We start from the raw sequence: 26,143 nt of genomic DNA, 5'->3' as shown, positions 1-26,143 counted from the left end.
CCCCCCCGCTCCACTCTCTCTCTTTCCCAAAATAAATAAACATTTTTTTAAATGAGGACCAGTATAAAATATTTAAACAGAAAAATGAAATTTACAGACTTTACCAGAACCTAAAACAAAAAGAACATGTAAGAGAAAATGTAGGGGTACCTGGGTGGCTCAGTCAGTTAAGACTCTTGATTTTGGCTCAGGTCATGATCTCACGGTTTGTGGGATCGAGCCCCGGTTCAGGCTCCACACTGAATGTGGATCCTGCTTGGGATTCTCTCTCTCCCTCTCTCTCTCTGCCCCTCCCCCACTCACAAATGTACACTCTCTAAAAATTAAAAAAAAAAAAAATTTAAGGGAAAAGGGCAAAAATGTAAGAACCATAAAGGATCAAGCCAGGATATTCACCTGCTGACAGACTAATACTAATAGGTGTTCCAGAAAAAGAAAGATAAGAAAAAAAGAAAAAAAAAACAAAAAAACAAAAAAAACAGGAGAAAATGAGGTTGAATTTTGAAACATCTATCGAGTATTATTCCCCCAGGTAAGAATGTCAATCCTCCCGTGGCTTACATATACTTCATTTTGGTACTCTCTTGCCACCAATACTGACCTGCACTTGAAGTAATCTGGATTACAAACACGTATTTGAAGACAACTTTTGAAAGCTAAAAAGCTCAGATAAAGACACTTCTAGAATTACTCCAGCTTCCAGTTCTAGATATTTTAACCAATTTTCTTTAAAAAAAAAAAAATCCATCAGAGAAAATAAAATGCCCCAACTCTGAAAGAAAATGCTGTATTGGAAATAGGATGAGCTATGAATTTGCAGAAATCCTGAGTTTAAATTCTGACTCCAAAACCTACAAACATGTGACTCTGGGCAAATGTATTAATAACTCTGATCCTTAATTCATTGTGTATCTATATTTATGTATTATCATATGTTTCTTCCCAGGTAATTGTGAGGATTACAGAAAGTATATATACAGTTTCTGGTCCACAGTGGTTATACTGTTGGCATGATTCGGGGTCCTCGTGAGATTCCATAGGCGTGATAGCCATATTCCCACTCTGCCTACATCATCGAAGGAACGTTCTCTGAACTAAGCTAGGATGACTGATCTACCCGTTGCCTGGTCTCACGAACTCCTTGTCTGTGTTTTCAGGAATCAATTATGTGCTTCATATTTTTAAGGCAGGAGTCTGTAGCAATCTGAATTCTGTAAACAGAAGCAAATCGATAGGTTCTAGTTCTAATAGTATGAACTGGAAAAGTACTGTTATGTGAGATTTAGCCATAGATGGTGGAAGAAGAAAAGCTGGGGTGATTCTCTTCATGTTCTGCTTGCGTACACAAGAGGGGAGACGGGAGAGTTAGACAAAGCAGGAGAAAAGTAAACTCCTTCTGTCTCCTTAATTATTATTACTTCCCTAAACATAAATGGATTACTGCCATCCAAGTCTGAGAACCAAAAGGAAAGGAAATATTTTAACAGCAGACTGGCCTGAAGTCTCAAGCCACGTTGATAGTGACTATCTCATAATAATACCCTGAACCATGTTGGAATTCAGGCAATGATTTGACCCCTAAAGGCTGTCCAAGCAAATTATAAGGGACCATTCTAATCAAAGTACAATGATGAGTCTAGAGATAAGGCAACAGCAAAGGATTAATAAGAGAGATACCAAATTCTACACAAATATTTACTTCTAAGAGTTTACAGTAGAAAAATCAGCCAGTTTCCTGCATGAACTTTGCCATGTTCAACTATTTTAATAAAGATTTTTATTCATTACCAAAAAAAGAAAATCCTGTGAAATTCACAATTTTAATCTAGATCTTAGTGAAAGCACAGACTTTTTCAATCCAGACCATGTAAATCAAAGCACTTGCTACCACCTGGGGGCAGCATACCACTAAGTGTCGGAAGTCACTGAAGGGCAAGGAGCCAATAGAAGATGGATATGCAAATGACAAAGACCACGCCCAAAACATGTCATAAGATAGGTTTCTAACAGTGTACATTTCAATATACATTCATACATTCAGATATATATGTACAGTGTGTATATTTGCATATAAAATTAATATATAAGTAGAAACATATAATTATGTTATATATAAATGTATTATATATTGTATATAAACATATAATTGAAATATATGCAATTTATTTATATAGGGTATATAATTGAATAGTATGTGTTTGTATATAGATATAACCAGGTGTGCATATATGAATGTGTATCTGTATATATACATATGAAGATGATTAAAAACCAAAAAGTCAATGTCATTTTTTAATAAAATGGAAATTTTAATAAAATGGAAATTTTAATTAAATGGAAATAGTACAATTCCTTTTTTTGAAATTCAAAAAAGAATATTCTGACTAATTCAGAATATGATTAAGTGGCTTGATAGGAGAAAATCAGATTCATTGCTATTGAATTTTCTTTAAGCAGGCAATATATGATAGGCAATAGGAATATTCATATCTTCAAGTCTAGAAGCAATAATATCTTCTAAAACTGACCTATGAATGACTTTGTCAAAAGGCAAATAATTTTTTATTCTGTCATGAAAATATTCTTGTAACACACCAAAAAAATATATGGTACTTACCACTTTTCCTTTAAAAAGGTGTGAAACATTTTATTTTTTTAAATATAAAAATATGAAAATTCCCTACTGTGATAAATTAATATTAAAATTTTTCAACAAGAACACTCTTTAAAGCATTAAGCATCTTTAAGAAAAGCCTGTTAAGCAATATTAACAAAGACATTTGGCTTTTATATAAAGCAGCTTCATTATGTATATTGTCAAGTTTTTTTCTGGTATTTTTGTTTCTTCATTTGCCCCATGTAAGCAATAATACTTATCTCTTAAAATATCATAACTGTTAAATAAAATATTATGGAGTGTCTTACCAACGTGTCTAACTAAAGTATATACTCAGAAATGTTTGTTCTGCTTCTCTAAAACTACACTACAAGCAAATTAAATTTACATAAAATTATTTTAACAAAAAACACCTATATGGGGGGAAATTCAGTGTTCCTCTTATGCTCAGTGCAAAACAAAAGAATACACCTTTCCTTATCTGTCACACTGGCAAATGTTCTTGGCTTTGATTTGTTGTTATTGGTGTTTTAATAGTAATACCTAATGATACCCAATGCTGATGAGAATGGGGTCAAACAGGTGCTCTTATGTATTTGGATCTAAAAAAAATATATTCATAGCCTTAAACACACACACACACACACACACACACACACACACACACCCCAACCTAAAGTGTCTGTATTTTTATGAGGCGCCTGGGTGGCTCAGTTGGTTAAGCCCAGGTCATGGCTCAGGTCATTGGCTCAGGTCATGATCTCACAGTTCATGAGCCCGAGCTCTGCGTCGGGCTCTGTGCTAACAGCACAGAGCCTGGGGCCTGCTTTGGATTCTGTGTCTCCCCCTCTCTGCCCCTCCCTCATTCACAGTCTGTCTCTCTCTCTCTCTCTTTCTCAAAAATAAACACTTAAAAAAAATAAAGTATCTGTATCTTTGACCCAATAAATCTTGCTTTTTGAACTCGATCCTAAGAATATAATTGACTATGTAGTCAAAGACTTAATTATAAGGTCCTCATCTTCATTTTAATAGTGAAAAAAATAGACACAGTCTGAATATCCAACAACAAGAAAAGAGTTAAATACATTTTAGCACATTCCTAAGATGGAATACTATATGGCTTATGACAATAAAGTTCGTAAATAATTTTAACATTGACATTTATTGTCAATTCCATTCACCGAGGTGTTGATGCATCTCTTTCATATGTCACATCTACTCCACTGGAAAGTCTCCACATTTTACCATCAAAATGCAAACATATCCAGAATCTCATCATGCTTTACTCCTCCCACCCCCTTCCAGGTCACCATTATCTCTGCTCTAGATTACACTGTTAGCCTCTAACTGGTGTCTCTGTTTCCACTTTTGCATACCTACAGTCCACATTCTAATCGTTGCCAGAATGGTGTGAATGTAAATGTAAAAATAATGCCAATCTGCCTAAAAAACAGGATGCAAAACTACATATAGCATGCTTCCAGTCTTATCTGACAAAATATTAATAATTGTTATATATGTGTGATAATAGGTTTTCATACACATTTGGGGGGGTTCTGTGTTTTTAAAGTTTTTCCTTAATCATGTTGAATCAGAAAAACAAATTATGTAACATTTGTAAAAAAATTTATACAGGGTATCCTGGGTGGCTCAATCAGTTGGTTAAGCATCTGACTTCGGCTCAGGTCACAGTCTCACAGTTCGTGGGTTTCAGCCCCGCATTGGGCTTTGTGCCAACAGCTCAGAGCCTGGAGCCTGCTTCAGATTCTGGGTGTCTCAATCTCTCTCTCTCTCTCTCTCTCTCTCTCTCTCTCTTTCTACCCTTCCCCTGCTTGTGCTCTCCCTCTCTCTCTCTCTCTCTCTCTCAAAAATAAATAAATAAACATTAAAAAAAATTATACAAACTTGAATTGTAGGATTCAAAATATTTTTCAATAATATTTAAAATATGACCTAACCAAAGGTTAGTACTCAATTAAGAAACATAGTAACTCTAATCTCAAATTGTCACTTCTTGATGACAAATTTAAACATGGAGAAGATATTTTAAAATTATATATGAGAACATACACTTTGAACAATGTAAATTATGTCATATGTCTAAACAGTAAAGGAATTTTATTTTATTTTATTTTATATATTTATGTTGTCCAGACTAACAAAAACAGGAATAACAACTTTTTATGAATCTTCTAGATTCTAGCTTGAATCTTCTCTGCTAAATTAATATTTTAAAAAAATGTCCTGAGAGCTGTTATTTTCTTAATTCTGTCTTCTCTGACCTTGAAATATAATTGACTACCCTATAGGTCTCAATGGGATAAGTCATTAGGAAGATAAAAAAATATATGGGATTAAAGTAAAAAATGATAAGACTTTTAAATTAAGTAATGGAGTTAATAATCCTACTTTATGAAAATAGGTTATGTGATAGATATTAATTATTATTATAATCAGGATTTATCAACTGAAAAATGTTTAAATTTTTTAAAGTAAATGAATTTGGGGGCTCTTCTGTTTAAAAGTTTACTAGAGAAAATATAGCATTTATTAAAAATTATGTAAATAAATGACTTCACTGCAATATTCACATTCTATACCCCCAGAGTATGTCAAATAATTTTATTAATAATATAAAAGGCAGAATTTTTTAATGAAAAGAAGGTAAATATTTATAAAATGTGACCCTTTGCCACAATTACTACAATTCCAAAATATCTTTGCAAATTATTTCACTTGAACTTTAAAAAACGTACTCTTCTTTCCTCTTGCTTCTTCTTTCCCATCCATAATCTAAGTGTAATTAAGTTTGAGAATGGAAAATAATAAAGCACAGAGTTAATTTTCTATTAAAACTGATACCTAAGCAAAAAAAAAAACCAAAGCAGTGGCAAGAAGGTAAAGAATGATCCAGACAGCTGGAAGAGGCGTTAAGTCTTTGAGACCCTGTGAGGCTGCTTACCACGTGGTGGGATAAAAGAACACAGCAGAAGTTGGTAGGTGACATAAAAGTTGAGGGAAAAGGGTACATGAATAAGAGCTGGATCCAAGTTACACAAAGGAACTATTTGGGAAACTTGCTGTGAATAAATCCTTATTTTTTTCCTAAGCCTTTCTCTCTCAACCAATGTCTAGAATATTTCATGGACAGAATTACAAAATTGCGACAATTCAGAGAATTTAAGATTTTATAATAGTTTCAGATGCTCTCATCCATTGTGATATCAAAAATCTCACCAAGCATTAGGATAAAGGTATTCTTGGGGCACCTGGGTGGTTCAGTCGGTTGAGCGTCCGACTTTGGCTCAGGTCATGATCTCATGGTTGGTGAGTTCGAGCCCCTTGTCGGGCTCTGTGCTGACAGCTCCGAGTCTGGAGCCTGCTTCGGAGTCTGTGTGTCCCTATCTCTTTCCCTCCCCCGCTCATGGTCTCTCTCTCTCTCTCTCTCTCTCTCTCTCTCTCACACACACACACACACACACACACACACACACATACACACACACACACACACACAAATAAACAATAAAAAGTTTTTTAAAAAAAGATAAAGGTATTCTTTTTTAACTAAATTCACTACATTCTCCACAAAGGTAAGTCCCGTACTTTCCACACAGTAATAGCTCAAATATGTGAATTAGATGAGCAGAATTGTTTTTTAAGTTTATTTATTTTGAGAGAGACAGAATGTGTGCATGCACATACTCGAGCTGGGAAGGGGCAGAAGGAGAGGAAGAGAGAGAATCCCAAGCAAGCTCTGCACTGTCGGTACAGAGCCCGAATTGGGTCTCGATCCCATAAACCACAAGATCATGAGCTGAGCCAAAATCAAAAGCCAAACGCTTAACTGACTGAGCCACCAGGTGCCCCCAGAATTTATTTTTTAAGAAAGATAAATCAGGAGGTAATTTTTTAACTTTACAGAAAGATTATTAACTTTATTAAATAATATTATAAATATATAAATATTTTTAAATTTTCTATAAATAATAAGCACATCTAGTATGTTTCAGATATAAGTGAAAGTCATCAGAATTTAATACATACCTAACTTTTCTCAAACAAAATGAGGAACTATAACTATACCTTTATTCTAATCCTAATGATTCAGTCATTCTTTTTTTTTTATTTTTTTTAATGTTTATTTATCTTTGAGAGAGAGAGAGAGAGAGAGAGACAGAGTGTGAGCAGGGGAGAGGCAGAGAGGAAGACACAGAATCTGAAGCAGGTTCCAGGCTCTGAGCTGTCAGCACAGAGCCCGATGCAAGGCTCGAACCCATGAATCGTCAGATCATAATCTGAGCTGAAGGTGGACACTTACCCGACTGAGCCACCCAGGTGCCCCTAATGATTCAGCCATTCTTAATGTCAAGTTTACTAGAGCGAGAGTAAAATTTAAAAATCTCTTTTCATATAAGCAATGTCATTTCAGGAAAACTATTCAGTTTCCCCTTATTATAATCTATAATATATTTTTTAAATGCCACAGACCTGATGCCCATCAGCAGATGAATAACTAAATAAACAATGATATTTACAGTATGGAATTCTGTGAATTCTATAGGTTTCTTTGGAGTTGATTTAAATGATAGATCAGAGCACCTGGGCGGCTCAGTTGGTTAAGTGTCTGACTCTTGATCTCAGACCAGGTCTTGATCTCAGGGTCATGAGTTCAAGCCCTGGGTTGGGCTCCACACTAGGCATAAAGCCGAAAGGAAGGAAGGAAGGAAGGAAGGAAGGAAGGAAGGAAGGAAGGAAGGAAGGAAGGAGAATAGAAAGAAAAGAAAAAAGAAAAGAAAAGAAAAGAAAAGAAAAGAAAAGAAAAGAAAAGAAAAGAAAAGAGAAAATGATAGATCATTTAAGGTTTATTGTTTAAGGCTCAGAGTACAAGCCTACTTTAGTCTGGACTTGTGGTTTCTTAGGCAATACAACTGCCTCAAAAAGTTGGCAGGTTTTTAATCTGTTTGCTTTCAGTCAGTGCCAGGTACCAATAAATACTCCAAGATTTTTTCTTGGAAGTACCCTCACTACTGGTTTCCTTATTCCCATATATCCAAGCATGCATGCAGGCATGAACTTAATGGTGGTTACCTCCAGGCCATGTAGAATAAGAGAATTATACCCTTAATCTGTTCTAAACCAGTGCCTCATACTTTAGATGTTGGTTACAGCAGCAACCCAGTTTAAGATACAAATTTCTGTATGAGCTCCTGCAAGTATTTGACCTACAAGTTGAGTCCCTCATTATAGTAACTGTTTATTTTATGGGGCGCCTGGGTGGCTCAGTCAGTTGAGCATCTAACTTTTGATTTTGGCTTAGGTCATGATCCCAGGTTGTGGGATCTTAAGATCCTCTCTCCCCCTCTCTCTCTCTGCCCCTCTCCTGCCTGTGCGCTCTCTCTCTCTCTCTCTCTCTCTCTCTCTCTCAAATAAATAAATAAATAAATAAATAAATAAATAAAATTTTATTTTAATCATTCTTTCATGTATGTCATTAAAAATAAAACTATGTAAGGCAGGATCCAAGATAAAATGGTTAGAATCAATGTTACTAAATTTAAATCTAAACTTACATGAAGTCAAGAAAAAAATAAGACACATTGGCTATGTAGCTTTCATTATCTAACAAACTATACCATATAAAGAAATGTTTCCTGGGGCGTCTAGGTGGCTCAATCGGTTATGCATCCTACTCTTGATTTTGGCTTAGGTCATGATCTCACAGTTCGTGAGTTTGAGCCCCACATCAGGCTGTGAACTGTCATCACAGAGCCTGCTTGGGATTCTCTCTCTCCCTCTCTCTCTGCCCCCTCCCCAGCTTGTGTGTGCACTCTTTCTTTCCTCTCTCTCTCTGTCTCTCTCTCTCTGAAATAAATGAATATTAATTTTTTTTTAGAAAAATAAAGGTTTCCTAACAAAACTGCTTTAGAGTTTCAGTAGCACTAAAGATGTTATAGACCAGGTTCAACAACATAAAATATCTAAAGAACAGAGTGGGGACGTAGAGAAAAGATAGTAACAAATCTTTAACTTGTTCCACTTTCTTCCATACTACACTTACCATGTCCATTTGTCTATAATTCCCAATGATAGAGAGGTATGCTAAAACTAAATCATTCCTGCCTTCAAAGCATGTTGCGTTCACTGACTTGAGTTCTTAGAGAATTTTATAACTTATTAAACTAGTTCCATTAATCCAAGATCAGCCACAGAAAGAATGTCTTTCCTAAGCCCACAGATTTTAAGATTTCCTCTTTGTCTTTGTTATTCTATAGTTTCATTACTGTGTTTCTAGATGCTTATTCATATTTTTTTCATCTTGCTCATAGTTCAGTGAGTTCCTTTAATTTGCGAAGTTATTATTAGGTCACAGGCCATACAAACCCAGGCTGTGGGCCATAGTTTGCCAATCCCTGATATAGTTCAACATGCTAACAGAATGAGAGAAAAATCATATAACTATCTCAATAGATACTTAAAAATGTATTTGATGGGGCGCCTGGGTGGCGCAGTCGGTTAAGCGTCCGACTTCAGCCGGGTCACGATCTCGCGGTCCGGGAGTTCGAGCCCCGCGTCAGGCTCTGGGCTGATGGCTCAGAGCCTGGAGCCTGTTTCCGATTCTGTGTCTCCCTCTCTCTCTGCCCCTCCCCCGTTCATGCTCTGTCTCTCTCTGTCCCAAAAATAAATAAACGTTGAAAAAAAAAATTTTTTTTTAAAATGTATTTGATAATATCCAAAATTCATTCATGATGTTTTATTTATGCATAATCTAGGAAGAAACCCCCTTTAACCCGATATGGATTTATCAACTAAAACCTATAGCAAACTTTCTCCTTAATGGAGAAAAGTAAGAAAGATCTTCTTCAAAATTGGGAGCATGGTAAGGATGCTTGCTGCCTCCACTTCTACTCAACATTGTATCCTAGCCAGTGCAGTAAGGAGAGGGAAAAAATTAAAAGATTAAGGTTTGGAAAAGAAAAACAAAACCATCACTATAGAACAAATAATGCAACGGTCTATGTAGAAAACCCTACAAAGTACAGACAGAGTATTATTCAAATTGACAAGAGAGTTTAGCAATGTGGCTGAATATAAGATTAACATATTGGGGCACCTTGGTGGCTTAATGAGGTAAGCATCCCATTTCAGCTCAGGTCATGATCTCATGGTTCGTGAGTTTGAGCCCCACATCGGGCTCTGTGCTGACAGCTCAGAGCCTGGAGCCTGCTTCGGATTCTGTGTCTCCGTCTCTCTTTCTGCCCCTCTCCCACTTGTGCTCTGTCTCTCTCTCTCTCTCTCTCTCTGTCTCTCTCTCTCTCAATGAATAAATGTTAAAAAAAAATTTTTTTTTAAAGATTAAAATATTTATTTATGTGCCCATTTCTTCATCAACTTTAGTTTGGGCGAAGGGGGTGGAGTGCAGGGTGGGGGTGTGGAGCGGGCTCCTAAAGAAACTAAATCAGACAAACTTTTTTCCAGAGAGAATTTTACATTAGCTTTTGCCCAGACATTACTGACCTGAGATTATCCCATTCAGGTTATCAGGCAATTCTTTAGTGTGGGAACCACAAGTTCAAGGCCTGATCTACTGGTGGAGCCCAGAGCTTTGTCTCCTACTTCCAGCATTGACTTTGGCATTTGCCTACAGCATAAGCCCAGCATCTGTTCACAGTGCTAACTCTGATTCCACTCATTGGGGTTTGTTGGTGTTGTTATAGTTTTGTCCTTGGAGATTCCTTTTCTCTTTAATGCACTACTGTAATACAATAGGTATCTTGCTCTAAATATAGTTGTCTCATAAAGGAAGGCCTTTCTGAGCATCACATCCAAAGTATGATTTATGAAAACTATTACATATAGAAAATGATTAAAAACAAAACCCCAATGTGTTAACTGGTTGTTTTCAGATATAATAAGTTATAAGTAACTTGTTTTCTCTTTTGTATTTTCCATATTTTCTATTCATGATCTTATTCTGTTTTTATAAAGAACCAACACATTTTATTTTTTTAAAGGGACACGTAAAAAACTACTTACATACTACTGAAAAATACAAAAGAATATTTATCAAGCATATACTTGCTGTTCAACTAGTATCTTAATTAATTCCCATAAAAATTCTGTAACTTAAGTATCATTATCCCTCATTTTGCAGAAGATGAACCTGAGGCTGAGAAAGGTTAAGTTATTTGCCCAAGTGACAGAACTGGGATTTGAATTCAGAAATACTTGTTCCAAGGCCAGTGCTTTTTCTGCTGAACTATGCCATCTCCCACAAGAGAGCATTTTCACATTACCACCTGCTAGTTCTAATTAAGAGATAGTAATTAAACAATTCTCCACTCCTGACAACAATATTTAAGCTACTGGCATTTTAAAGAAATGAATATGAACAGCTTTTTCTCTGCTGGAAGATACTACACCTAAATACAAACCACGAGTTATTACAGAAAGAAAAGACTCCATGGGACACTGTTATACACTTAGTCAAAGCCTAGTTAATTTCATTATCTATTAACGGGACACGAGGCATTAAAATGTTGACTAACATATTTCTAAAAATGTTCAACTTGACTAGTAATCAAGGAAATAGAAATTAGAGTAAAAATGCCATATTGATCAAGTGACAAAAAATTCTTCAATAGTAATAGCCTGGTTGGGTAAAAAGTGAAATCACAGGATATCTGGGTGGCTCAGTCAGTTAAGTGTCAGACTCTTGATCTCCACTCAAGTCGTGATCTCACGGTTCGTGAGATCAAGCCCCGTATCAGGCTCCACACTGATAGCAGACCCTGTTTGGGATTCTTTCCCCTTCTCTCTGCCCCTCCCCTGCTCCCTCTCTCTCTCTCAAAATAGATAACTAAACTTAAAAAAAAGTGAAATCACCATATATTTTACGAGAGAAGTGAACTGGTAAAAATTTGCTGTAGGCCAATTTATAACATTTATACTTCAAATTTCATGTGGCTTTTCACCTAGTAATTCCTCATCTAGGATTTTATAATAAGGAAATAATTACAGATATGTGTATAAATATTTAGCCACAGGATTGCTCATCTTAGAATTACTTATAATAGAGGTAAATAAGGAAAGAAAGAAAGAAAGAAAGAAAGAAAGAAAGAAAGAAAGAAAGAAAGAAAGAGGCAAGGAAGGAAGGAAGGAGAGGGAGGGAAGAAGAGAGGGAGAGAAACTGTATTAAGAAACTAGGTTAAAATATTCTGCATATTCAAAGAATTCTATCAGCCATTAAAGACGTTGATACTGCTATATACCTTAGCATGGAAAGAAATTCTTGACATGATGTTTTCAGAAACTAAATTAGAATTTACATATAATAGTATGATTGCATTTTATTAACATAGATTTGGTTATATTTCCATATTCACAAAATGTAAGATCTGAAATAATATACAACAAAATTTTGACAGTAGATATATCTGATGATATGATTTGGGAATCTTAATTTTTATTTTTCTTCATCGACATTTTCTTATTTTTACACAATGAATATTTATTAATTGTGTTTACAAAAGGGAAAAAACATTGATATAACAGAGTCATATCAACTAGTAAGAATGCATACAACTATTATTAATATATAAAGTAATATGTTATAAAACAGCATATAAGTATGTTTTCATTTAGGTAAGAAAAACTATATATATTAGGTTGAACCATATAAAATTGCTGGCATTTTTCTGCTTTTGACTTATAAAAACAGTAACGTGAAATGGTTTGACTTAATATATGTATCAGGAAAAATATACTCCAAAATATTAATAGTATCCTGGGACGATTTTTCCTTGAGGTCATCTGTATTTTCTTTTGTTAAATTTCAATATTTTCTAATTTTTTCTAGAACACTAAATCCCAGCTCAGAAGACCCCAAGCAAGTCAACTGAACACTCTGTTTCATCACAAAAACAATGAGACTAAACTAACAACACAAAAAACAAAGGCACCTACGTGGCTCAGTCCCTTAAGTGTCTTGATTTCGGCTCAGGTCATGATCTCATGGTCATGCAATGGAGACTCACGTCAGGCTCTGCACTTACAGTGCAGGGCCCACTTGGGATTCTCTGTCTCCCTCTCTCTCTGCCCCTCCCCTGCTCACTCTCTCTTTCTCAAAAATAAATAAACATTTAAAAAAGAAGAAACAGGGGCGCCTGGGTGGCGCAGTCGGTTAAGCGTCCGACTTCAGCCAGGTCACGATCTCGCGGTCCGTGAGTTCGAGCCCCGCGTCGGGCTCTGGGCTGATGGCTCAGAGCCTGGAGCCTGCTTCCGATTCTGTGTCTCCCTCTCTCTCTGTGCCTCCCCCGTTCATGCCCTGTCTCTCTCTGTCCCAAAAATAAATAAACGTTGAAAAAAAAAATTTTTTTTTTAAAAAATAAGAAGAAACAAAAAGAGAAACAACAGGTGTTGGCAGAGGATTCAGAGAGAGAAACCCTCTTACACTATTGGTGGGAATGCAAACTGGTGTGACCATTCTGAAGATCAGTATGGAGGTTCCTCAAAAACAAAAATAGAACTACCTACCCCAGGATCCATCAATTACACTACTAGGCATTTACCCAAAAGATACAAAAATACAGACTCAAAGGGGTACATGCACCCCTATGTTTATAGCAGCATTACCAACAACAGCCAAATGATGGAGAGATTCCAAATGTCCACAAAGTGATGAATGGATAAAGAAGAGGTGAGATATATATAGAGATAGATAGATAGATAGATAGATAGATAGATAGATACACACACACACACACACACACATATATATATATATATATATGCTGGAATATTACTCAGCCATCAAAAAGAATGTAATCTTGCCATTTGCAATGACATGGATGGAGCTAGAGAGTATTATGCTAAGCAAAATAAGTCAGTCCAAGAAAGACAAATACCATGTGATTTCACGTACATGTGGAATTTAAGAAACAAAACAAACGAGCTAAGGGAAGAAAAGAGAGAGAGAGGGGCAAACCAAGAAACAGACTCTTAACTATGGAGAACACACTGATGGTTACCAGAGGGAAGGTGGATGAAGGGATGCGTGAAGTAGGCAGGGATTAAGGAGCACACTTAATGTGATGAGCACTGGGTGTTGTATGGAACTGCTGAATCACTATATTGTACACCTGAAACTAATATTACACTGTATATTAACCAACTGGCATTTAAATAATAACTTCAAAACTGGGAATAATAATAGTGCCTATTTCATGGGGGTAATTTAAGAATGAAACAAAATAATTCATGTAGAGATAGCAGCACAGGGTCTGGCATACGTGTGCTGTCAATCCATAGTAAATGTAATGAAACAGTTAGGAAGGCAGATGTGAAATTTGACTCCCGAGGTCTAGCACTTAGCAGTGGTTATGTGCGTAACCTCTCTGTATCTTGGTTTTCTCATTTACAAAATGGGAGTTATCCCATAGAGTTAGTATGAGGATTATATGAGATAATAGCTTATAAAATATTTTGCATAGTGCCTGGCAAATAGGAAGCTCTCGCTAAATTTTGACTATCTTATTAGTAGTATAGTATTAAGCTATTAGAATAAATATATACTATTTGCATCATAAATTATATATCAACTCTGAGTTGCTTACTGCATTAGATAGGATACCCAATATAGAAGCTATATTATATAATTTTTGTTTTCCTGAAATTAGTTATTTCATTCTGGTGTGTATAACTTCACTAGTGAAAACTCCACAAATGTAATCAGAAACAAGAATTCTATTACACTTCACAGCCAACATCTCCTAAAGATACCATAGTCCTAAATCCGCTAATGAAATTTTCTAAACGACAACTATTTCATTGTAACTTCTCTTTTCCCTTCTAGGTATCTTTGCCACAAATATATGACAGGGAGACCAACTCTTCCTAAACAAACCTTTCTCCTCCCCAGACATGCACTTATATAAGAATCAGACAGAGCCAGATGCAAAACTCTTCAAAATCCAGAAGGTACATAGAGTCTCAATGGCCAGGGGGTATAAAGCAAGTAAAGGAAAAGTGAAGAGAAGAAACAAAGGAAGATAAATGAAAAAAAAAATTAGAAAATTACTCCTGGAAAAAAATCCCTACTTTGTTTTCACCTAGCAAGTAGTTTTCAACTGCTTTTACATTTTCAATACACGTGAACGCATGCTTAGAATTGAGGTTTCAGAACCAAGTTCATTCCATCCTTACAAACTTTTACAGGATAAGATTTCTCCCTCTTCAGGAGATAGAAATGATTCCCTCAGAGATCCACACCTAGAGGAAATAAACCAAGGTCTTCCTACCTTAACAGCTTCTCCTAGAGTTTGGTTCTTGTCAGCTTCCTCACTGGAATGCAATTCAAGTCTGTAATTCAACTCCTGTAGCTGCTGAGCCTGTTCATTCAATAGCATCTGTGCCTGTTGTTCCCGAAGTAACGCGTTGTTCAGTTCTTCACATGCACTTTCAAACTTCTCGTGGGTGATCAATTTCTGGAAAAAGGTTACAAAATCATTTGTAAGCTAACTGCACTGTTGCATCACTTTTCAGAACTATATTTGCTAACATAGAGTATAACACACACATTTCAAAAATGTCCGATACATGACAAAAGTACAATTTGTTTTTCTTAATTTCATAAGTCGAGATAAAAAAAAAAACCACATCACTCTTGTTTTAAAAGCAGAGCAGCTATACCCCCAAGTGTTGTCATTTTTAGTCAAATAAAATCTTAAAAAACTTATTTCAAGTTCAAATAAATCCATAATGCTCGGTTTACATTTCATACACAAGCACTTTTTATAAAGAACATGATTGTAAGAATTAAGGCCTTTAACAAGTTCCTATGCTTATTATTTTGATGTTTATTTATTTTCAAGAGAGAGGGAGACAGAATGCAAGTGGGGGAGGGACAGAGAGAGAGGGAGACACAGAATCCTAAGCAGGCTCCAGGCTCTGAGCTGTCAGCACAGGACTGGACGCAAGGCTCAAACTCACGAACCACAAGAATCATGACCCAAGCTGAAGTTAGACAGTCAAACGAATAAGCCACCCAGGCACTGCACAAGTTCCAATGCTTCGAAGTGATTACCCAAAAGTCTGTGTTAGTGTATGTTACTTTCAGATCTCCCTGGTCAAAAATCCCCTTCTTCAAGAATCCTTACCAGACCAGACCTCCCCAACTCCTATGACTACTCACACTTCCTTACTATATTCCTTTGTCTTCTTTATAGTCATTACCATTATCTAAATCCACTACATATATTCACTATTTTTATTGCCTGTCCACACCCTGCCATCAACCACTTATTTAAGGACATGAGCTCTACTGGGTAGGGACCCCATTCAGCATGCTCACGTAACACACAGAAGAGCGCCTGGCACTCAGTAGGCACTCAGTAAATATTTGTTGAATGAAAGAATATTCAGACATAAACATCTACAAATAAAACTGTGCACCAGAGTATATAACACCTTTTTTACAATATCATGACTGCTTTATAGAGCAGAGCACTACATCTATCTAGACAGTTCTAGCCAGGGGCCATCCCTTAAGGGGTGGGGAATCCAGGGCAGGACACACATGTATTATCTCCTGTTCAAAACAATTAAGCAAATGAAACTTAACACATCAAACAACAAGAGACATCTTGATCTTGAAGTACAAAGAACAGGAAATGTTTCACAAAAGGTAGGTAACCTGTGAAATATATATGGAAAACTAAAAGGAACCATGCAAGCCACCTAACCATGCTGTATATATCAGTATCTATCAATCTATCTATCTATACCTATATAGATATAGATCTGTAGATAGATATACATATATAGATATTTAAGACTGATAACTGTCCCATTGTTGAACAGGTTTTGAGGTGAATATAATTAACCACAAGTAGAAAGCAAATTGATTTAAAAAAAATTTTTTTAATTTAGGGTGGGGGAAGAGGAAGAGCAGAAAAAAAATTCTATTGATTCTTGGCATCTGGAATATATAAATTATTGCAGTTGAATGTGGACTTTATCTCTGAGTTTTCTGACACATGAGACAAATGTGCTTAGTTATAGTTTCCTCATGGGCCAAGCATGCATCTCATGCAGAGAAAAAAATTTTTGCTAGAACCAAGTTTGAGGATAAGTTTATTACATGGATCTTCCTATATCATAATATAGTCTTAACTCAGTTTTACTTTGGCACCAGGTACCTTGCGTGCTACTTTCCAGAAGCAACTGTCTCTTACTATTATTTGCCTTTTCAAAGGTATATATAATGCATTCCTCAACACTGATTAAATTCTAAAGTATAGCATAAACAACAGCAACATTATAGCATAAAAATAGATGCCAAATGACTTAAGTTGACACTTAGGAACGATCACAAGCACACAAGAACGTTGCATCATTTCCTGAGATCCATCCAGTTAAGGCGTATCTAATGTATCACTGATACTTTTATAGGGTTTAGATTTGGACGAACATCTATCTTTGGCTCCCTCCTAACTGCTGCCTCACTCTCCGCATTGCGCCATTACAACTAAACCCTCCACTTCCAGAACATCAACTCTAACAGCCTCTTCTGGGCACTCCTGTTCATCTCAACGTCTTAACATCCCTCTGGTCACTGATGCCACAGCATTCTCCTGGGTCTTATGAACAGATATTTTTGCATTTCTTCTACCTTTTATTTGTTATGTTGTTCTAAAGTACCACTCCTCGTGGTGACCATCTGTTACTTGGCCCCTATAAATCAAGATCCCCATGAGTTCGCAGGACTTCTTTCCACCCCTCCAAAATTTCTCCTTCACCTTAAAACTTAGCTAATTTTAGCCTCTCTCTCTTGTCCATCTATCCCTCCCAGAGCCTGGCTCAGTTCTGTTCTGTCTTCAGAAACCAAACAGAACGAAACAAGTATAGCAATGGAGAATAAGAGATGGTGTATAAAAGCAGTTGTGAGGAACTTATAAAGAAAAAAAAATCATGGGAGTTTGCTGTTGAAGAACAAACGTCAGTAGATTGGTCAGTGAACATGGTGCTCAGAAGCAGAGAACTGAATAGCTTCAGCAGGCAGGACATTTTCCTTTATGTTACAATTTCAGACCAACTCTAAGGAAGCTATTTTATTCTCCTCCTGAAAATATTTGGCCTGAAATCAATGAAAGATGATGATTGCAACCACACTCGTCATTTTTTAGAGGAAAATAGCAGCATTTTCCCATCTATTCTGTTTTTAATGAAACAAGCCTTTTACTCACACAGCTAGATATAAACATTAACCACTGGAGTGAAGTAGTCAAAAGCGTGAGTTTTGCAGTCAGACAACTCAGGTTCAAATGCTGTCATTTCCACTTACTAACTATGTGACTTTGGGCAAGTTACTTAGCTGCTCTGTGTCCCATATCCCTTGTTTGTAAAATAAAGATAATAATTTGGAACTGTTACTGATATAAGAGGACTAAATGAATCAACTCCTTGAAGCGCTTAGGGGTCAGTGCCTTATACATGGTCAATAGTGTCATTAAATGTTAGAAATCATCACTTTATAATGTTACACCTTACAACTGTATGTCCAAATATAAAGGTACTCGGGGCATCTGGGAGGCTCAGTCGGTTAAGCGTCTGACTTCAGCTCAGGTCATGATCTCACGGTTCCATGAATTCGAGCCCAGTGTCGGGCTCTGTGCTGACAGCTCAGAGCCTAGAACCTGCTTTGGATTCTGTGTGTCCCTCTCTCTCTGCCCCTCCCCTGCTCATGCTCTGTCTCTGTCTGTCTCTCAAAAATGAATAAATGTTTTAAAAAATCAACAAATATAAAGGTACATATCTCATTCATTCAATTATTACTTCAATTAATGCTATTTTTATTTCTGCACTTTAGTGAAAGTAATTCACACTAAACATTTCCTGGAGCATGTTAGCTTTTGCTGCAAGCCACTTATTCAACCAAAGTTCTTATAAGAGGATTCTGTCACCTTCCAGCAACTTTTCTTCGAACTCTAACCTTCTGCTGGATTCTAGAAATTGAGTCTGACTACTTCCAAACTAATCAAAGATAAGATGGTAACTTGTTTTACTACTACTTAGCTAAGGACTAGAAAATCATATTATATACAATACCTACAATTCCTCATGCATATTCCAGAAAGTAACATATATAATCTTCCAATTTTCAGGAAAGTCACTACTATCTAAATCTAAAAAAAAGTTGACTTATTCTAAATCTCAAATCGTATCAATAGCTGTTTCTTTCCATTTTGGCAGACCACCTCTACATCCCAGATTTAGTTAGTACACACAATTAAAAGCAAATCAAAAGGAGGCAGATACACCCTCCAAAGGAACTGGCTTTTAAAAGTATAAACAGCTGTTGGGATACCTGGGTGGCTCAGCTGGTTAAGTGCCCAACTCTTGATCTCGGCTCAGGTCATAATCTCAGGATTCATGAGATGGAGCCCCACATCAGGCTCTGCATCGACAGCGTGGAGCCTGCTTGAGATTCTCTCTCTTTCTCTCTCTCTCTCTGTCCATCCCCTGCTTGCTCTCTCTCTCAAAATAAATAAATAGCTCTTTATGCTTAAGTATAATGGAAAAAAATTGGAAAAAATGAAGCATCTATTAATAAAAGAATACTCAAGGGGTGCCTGGGTGGCTCAGTCAGTTAAGCGTCCGACTTCGGCTCAGGTCATGATCTCGCAGTTCATGAGTTCGAGCCCCACATCGGGCTCTGTGCTGACAGCTCAGGGCCTGGAGCCTGCTTCTGATTCTGTGTCTCCCTCTCTTTCTGCCCCTCCCCCGCTCATGCTCTGTCTCTCTCTCTCTCTCTCTCTCTCTCTCTCTCTCAAAAATAAGTAAACATTAAAAGTAAATAAAAATAAGAGAATAGTCAAATTTTGATACATCAATATGATAGAATTAGGAAAATCTAAAATCTAATCATTTATAATTATACATTATAAATTATGTAACTATAAATTAGATTATAATTATAATTATGTTATGATCTATTCATTTCATCTAAAGTAAAATTAATAAGTGACACAGGAAATGCTTATAATAAGTGAATATTAATATTTGTATATATGTTTTTTGCAAATTGTACATGCAAAATCATTCTAAACTACAACTGTGCATAAAAGCTTGCATCTTCACACAAAAAACACACCAAAATATGTGGGGAACAAAACTCATCCACAATTCAGTAGTAATTGGTTATGGGCAGTGCGATTTCAGTGATTTGAACTTTCTTCTTTAAACTTTTTTGTATTTTTATTTATAGCTATCGTGTATTACTTTTATAATAGAAAAAATGTTGAGGCAGCTCTAAAATTTTACCTTCTCTGAACAAAAAACTAAGAAAGTGAGGGAAAAATGGGTGTCTTTATTTTTTTTAATTTTTTTTTTTTTACATTTATTCATTTTTGAGAGACAGAGACAGAGCACATGCAGGGGGAGGGGCAGAGAGAGAGGGAGACACAGAATCTGAAGCAGGCTCCAGGCTCTGAGCTGTCAGCACAGAGCCCGAAGTGAGGCTCGAACTCACAAACTGCAAGATCATGACCTGAGCCGAAGTCAGACGCTTAACCGACTGAGCCACCCAGGCACCCCAAAAATCAGTGTCTTTAGACATTCACTCATAAGAGAAGTATTACTTATCTTCAATCAGAAGGGTAATTCACGATTACTTGACCTGACTAATTTATAGGAACTTTGTGCCCTTTGAAAGCACAGCTATTTGAAATAATAATTAACATTAGCAATTTACATTATCATGGGATTAGTAACTAAACTGCTATCTGCCCCTGTTTCCACAAATGTTAAAACTGCACATTCCAAATTAGCCTTTTTTTAAAATTTTTTTAACGTTTATTCATTTTTGAGAGACAGAAAGACAAAGTGGGAGCAGGGAAGGGGGAGACACAGAATCTGAAGCAGGCTTCAGGCTCTGAGCTGTCAGCACAGAGCCTGACACAGGGCTCGAACTCATGAACTGTGAGATTATGACCTGAGCCGAAGTCGGACACTTAACCAACTGAACCACCCAGGTGCCCCTCCAAATTAGCCATTTAAACTGAAGTTGAACTTGCAAAGATTCCCCAAAGAAGAGGGTACTAAAAGTAGCTTGCTGCTAGATTTGGGAAACAAATTTTGTATTCATATTTATATTAGTTGTCATCAATTGAATACAATTTTGAAGTTACAGGGTAATGTCTTAACTCTATATTCCTATATCCACATTAAAAACAGCAGTGTGACTAACGAACCTGGGCAGCAGAGTATGTGTGTATCTCCATGTTACTGTGCTTCATATATTTACACATTTTGATCTTGGTTTAATGTTATTTGGTACCTAGCCTTCCTTTGCTCAGCTATCTTCTGCTTTCTTAAATAATGTATGAGTTTGATGGAAGTTAGATTGAACATTTCTTCGGAAAAGCAATTTGATTTCAAAAGAAATAATCCAATGTACTCAAAATATTTAATATAAAAAGAAAAAGAGAGAACATCCCACCTCCTGTTCCAAACACCAGACTCTTCAATTGGGAGAAGCATTTTATTATCTTTTAGTACACATTTGGGGGTTTGTTTGCTAAAGCAGTTAATCTCTCCTAACTATAACTTACTCTTTTCTACACTTTCAGCCACCGTATACATTTTAACAGGCTGTGAGTTCTGCTGACACAGAATCAGTATTCCCTTAAGCATCAGGTATTAACTCCTGTTTTTTGAGGTATAATTGAGATATAAGACTGTGTAAGGTGTGCAACCTGTGTAACTTGATACACTTATATGTTACAGTATGATGACCAATATTGCACTAGCTAACAACTCTATCATATGACATGATTATCCCTTCTTTTTGTGGTGAGAATATTTAAGATCTAGTCTCCCAGCAACTTTGACTGTATAGAATGCAGTACTGTTGGAAATTTTAGAAGGGAAGTCTTCTGAATTATCTGAGAAAACAAACAACAAAAAGCTAAAAGAAATCTGTAGATCTACAGATCATATGTGTGTGCATACGAATCAGCGAAGAGCACGCTAGAGCCACAGTATTTTAAATCACACATACTTACCGACTGCTTAAATTCATTTAATTGCATTTGGAGACCCTGGGCTTTGTCGAGCTCCTTTTTCATTTCATTCACGTTTCGTTTGAATTCTGTGACCTCCAAACGCAGGGAACGGCGCTCCACTTCTGCCGCGTGCAGTCTTTGTGTAAATCCAAATATCTGCTTCTGTAATGATGCTGTGCTTTTCTGTTGTTAATCAAGAGCAATTTTACAAGCAGTAACTACAGGTTGACTAATAAATCAGGGGCAATGGCCCTTTTACCAACTTAAATGTATCTTAGATTATACAGAAAACAATACTAGCTGTAACGGAAACTTAGAGGTGAAAGCTTTATTTTTTATGTGACCAATAATTTGGTTTATATGAAATGAACAATGAAAGAAAATAAATAATCTAGAGGGCTAGAAAATGGAACTGACATCTGTTTATGTCTCATAGAATTCTGTTGCAGTCCACTTACAGAAAACAGTAAATCCACAACTCATGCCAGAACTTTTGTATTTTGATATTTAAGACACTTTGACATTTAAGTGCTATTAGTATTACATTAAAAGACTACATGAAGTCTGAGGCACCTTGGTGGCTCAGTCAGCTAAGCATCTGACTCTTGATCTCGGCTCAGGTCATGATCTCATGGTTTGTGGGATCAAGCCCCATGTTAGGCTCTGTGCTGACAGCACAGATTCTCTCTCTCCTCTCTCTCTGCCCTTCCTGCTGCTCATGCATGCTCTCTCTCTCTCTCTCAAATAAACATTAAAAAAAAAAAGATTACATGAAATCCAAAGGAAATCTAGATACATTCATGCACAACGAATTTAAACTACAAATAAGTGTGATTCAGAACTAAATTTACAAGTACTAAAGTCACTATGTAATGAAATTGCATACATACCAAAATGGGCACATGACCATGTAGACCATACTTCAGGGCCAGTGTATTTACTTTATGAAGTCCACGAGCCAGCCTCTGAACCAGAGAATCTTTTTCTACATATGTAATACTCTTGCTACTATGCAAAGGTATGCTCTCCATTGCCAGACTAATTTTATCCATGAGTTTTGCAAAAGAATTCTTGGCTGCACCTACGAGTAAATGTCCACAAATTCTGGAATTTGGATCTTTGGGGAAAAAAAAAAAAAGACACGATGAAAATGTGAACTGTCTCTTGCTCATTTTACAACTCTGCCAATCACCACACAATTAAAATATTTTCTCAATTATACAATCCCCATTCACCTGTAGTAATTCATTCAAAAAGTCCCCGCCCACATTAATTTTCACTATGAAAAAAGGAATGCAGAAAATAGATTACCTATTAAACAATACAGCTAAAGAAAATCTGCATTCATTTACATTATATCATTTACACTAAACCACTATGACACTAAAAATTCATCATCACTCTTTTCTTTGTTTTAAAACCTAACATAAATTCATTTTCTATTTACAACTACTGACGCTTGTTACCTTAATGTCAAACTATTTATATGCTCGGACAAGAAAATATAATTTGCCTTATTCCAAGGCAATTAAAATTTTACAACGACAATTACTTATTTCCCCACAGGATTTCGGTAATCATCCCTCTCACATAATGGACTTAAGGTCCCAGCATATCCAACATGGCCTGCTTACTGCTAGATTCATCAGGTCTGTAATTAATAATTGTGTTTAATGTTGATAAATAAAATTGTCAGTGCACTGTCTACTAATTGGTATTCCAGATAATGGTTAATAGGTTTATTTATGCCTTAATAAAAGTCATGTAATTTAGTTTTCCCTCTGCTGGGCAGGTCTTAATCTGTCGTTACTTGTTTTATGATACTATCCATGTAAAATGACAAGCATGGAGAGATTATTTAAATTCAGTAGTATGACTTTCTACATTTCCAGAGTCTCTGCTGTTGGAATTAATTTAAATATACACAAAAAGTATATCTGGCCAGTTTTATCCAATAGAAAAAAATGCTTTATAATTCTAAGAGTACATATGGTTCAACAATGAATAGCAACATTGGCTGAGAAGGTAATCAATCAGTGGTTTTCTAAGTCAGAAAGAACAATATCACAGAGGCCCTGTGTTCAAAAATGTGAGGCTTGTTTTATTCCTTTATTCCTCAGTAGACAAAAGGAAAGATAAACTTTTAAATTATACAGCACTCAGATTTTGGAAACCAGGTTGCCTAGAAGTTACACATAAAATAAAAATTGTAAATTGGATAAAAGTATAATATCCTCCTTGTAGAATTTATTTTTATCAGTTATCGATGCACGGACTTCTAAGAACATAAGGTGATATAAGTTTAATTCTGTATACCTCTCATATACATCCTGAGAATCCCACTGACAGAGGCATATGAAGTATCATTAAACTACACAGTTCCTTTGTTATCAATCGTTTAAATAAGTCATGAATAAAAAAGAATTCAGTAGCTTCATATAACAATTAACATATAATACAGCACACATATTTAAAAGAATTGCTAAACTATTATTTAATAGATCGCTGTTGAGTGAATAAAATTTATTTTACCTATAACATTCAATATAAAACATCATTCCAGTGCCTAATATATGTATTCCCTGTTTCTCAACTGGCTTTGCAGGTACTTCAGTCTGTCTTTTGTTATCTCAGTAAACTCTGTATTTGCACTGTGCCAGTCTAGAATATATGGATATTTTGTATGTTTGTTGGATTAATTATATTTTTTTACTTTCATAGCAGTTGCGACAATGCAGAATGCAAGAATGCATTCAATAATACCAAGAAAAATTAATTAATATTAACTTTAATGATATGCCAAAAGTTATTCTTTTTAAAGAAACAAAATAAAAGTTCATCATTTTGGGAAATTTTCATGTATATCAAAGTAATAAAATTTTCACAAAGAGCCTTTAAAAGCAAAAACTAACTACAATTAAATTTTAATGAATAGCGGTTTTTTACTATATCATAGAATTGTGTTTGTGTAGATACTAACCACTCTGAGAGGTAAAATTAAGTGACAATATAATTCTCCAGGGCATTCTTCTGAATTTTTAAGAAGTGGGAAAGAGGCATACACTCTAGTTCCTCACTTCTCTCAAGGAATTACAGAAAGAACACTCACTAAATAATTTATACTTTGATGAGTAAGAAGTGTGTTTTTATAACATCCTTCACATTATACAGTATACAGTACAATTATTTCAACACTAAATAAATGAAGAAACAAAAAAATCCTCTAGTGACATAGTTGTAGTTATTCGTATAATGATACAGAAATAAGAGACAAAAATAAGGTCACTAAAATTTCTCATGTCTAAACTTGTCTAAACTATTTAAATGTTTGTTACATTGAACAAATTCTTGTTTATGTAAAATACATTTATTAATCACTTCCCCTCTCTTTTATAGCATGTGTCTTTTGAGAAAGAAGAAGACTCTATTGGACTTTTTACAATAGCAAAGGCAATATCTACACTTAAAATCTTTAAAACAAATTCATAAATGGGGCGCCTGGGTGGCTCAGTCGGTTGAGCATCTGACTGCCTCTCAGGTCATGATCCCGTGGGTTCAGGCCCCGCGTCGGGCTCTGTGCTGACAGCTCAGAGCCTGGAGCCTGCTTCGGATTCTGGGTGTCCCTCTCTCTGCCCCTCCCCCACTCACACCCTGTCTCCCTGTGTCTCAAAAATGAATAAACGTTAAAAAAAATTAAAACAAATTCATAAAGAATTGTGCCTTTTTTTAAGTTTATTTATTTATTTATTTTGAGAGCGAGCGAGAGAGAGAGAGAGAGAGAGACTGAGCACATGAGCAAGGGAGGGGCAGAGACAGAGGGTGAGAGAGAGAATTCCAAGCAGACTCCTCACTGCCAGCACAGAGCTCGAAGTGGGGCTCAAACTCACAAAACGTGAGATCATAACCTGAGCCAAAGCCAAGAGCTTAACTTAACTGGCTGAGCCACCCAGGTGCCCCAGTTATCAACCTCTTTTAAGTCTGATTATTAATGTATTCAATGCAAGACAGTACATTTAAAATACAGACTAAATTTAATTTTTTTAGAAGATATAGCCCAGTGAAAGTTTTTTGCTTAGCCAAACTAAGAACATTGAACTACAAGGTGATCTCGAGAAGGCACCATATACGCCATATTGAACATCAAAATTGTTTTGTACTTAAAAACAATGAAAATCCCAACTCACAAATATATACTGCTGCAAAGGTAATTAAAGCACCCACAGTTCACTTTACAAATATAGGTAGGCTTGGGGCACATGGGTGGCTCAGTCAGTTAAGCGCACAACTTTGGCTCAGGTCATGATCTCATAGTTTGTGGGTTCAAGCCCCACATGGGGCTCTGGGATGACAGCTCAGAGCTTGGAGCCTGCTTCAGATTCTGTCTCTCTCTCTGCCCTTCCCCACCTGTGTGTGTGTCTCTCTCTCTAAAATAAACATTAAAACATTTTTTAAAATATAC

At 36.1% G+C, this 26,143-nt stretch overlaps 1 protein-coding gene across 1 annotated transcript in view; it reads right to left on the bottom strand.

Moving 5' to 3' along the window:
• The window catches only part of CCDC171 (coiled-coil domain containing 171), a 310,063-nt gene that overhangs the window by 123,148 nt on the left and 160,772 nt on the right, over positions 1-26,143 (bottom strand). The window contains exons 19-21 of the mRNA XM_047064791.1: positions 22,575-22,801; positions 21,685-21,867; positions 14,920-15,105 (exon numbers count right to left, since the gene is read on the bottom strand). Of these exons, the coding sequence (XP_046920747.1) occupies positions 14,920-15,105; positions 21,685-21,867; positions 22,575-22,801 (596 nt within the window). The remainder of the gene's footprint in view (positions 1-14,919; positions 15,106-21,684; positions 21,868-22,574; positions 22,802-26,143) is intronic.

The sequence above is a fragment of the Lynx rufus genome, unplaced genomic scaffold, assembly GCF_022079265.1.
Source record: "Lynx rufus isolate CCGP_SWC_20201006 ecotype Redwood Valley unplaced genomic scaffold, mLynRuf1.p SCAF_10, whole genome shotgun sequence".
NCBI classification, from domain to species: Eukaryota; Metazoa; Chordata; class Mammalia; order Carnivora; family Felidae; genus Lynx; species Lynx rufus.
Note: the sequence above shows the minus strand (reverse complement) of the source record. Positions and strands in the feature narration are given on the sequence as shown.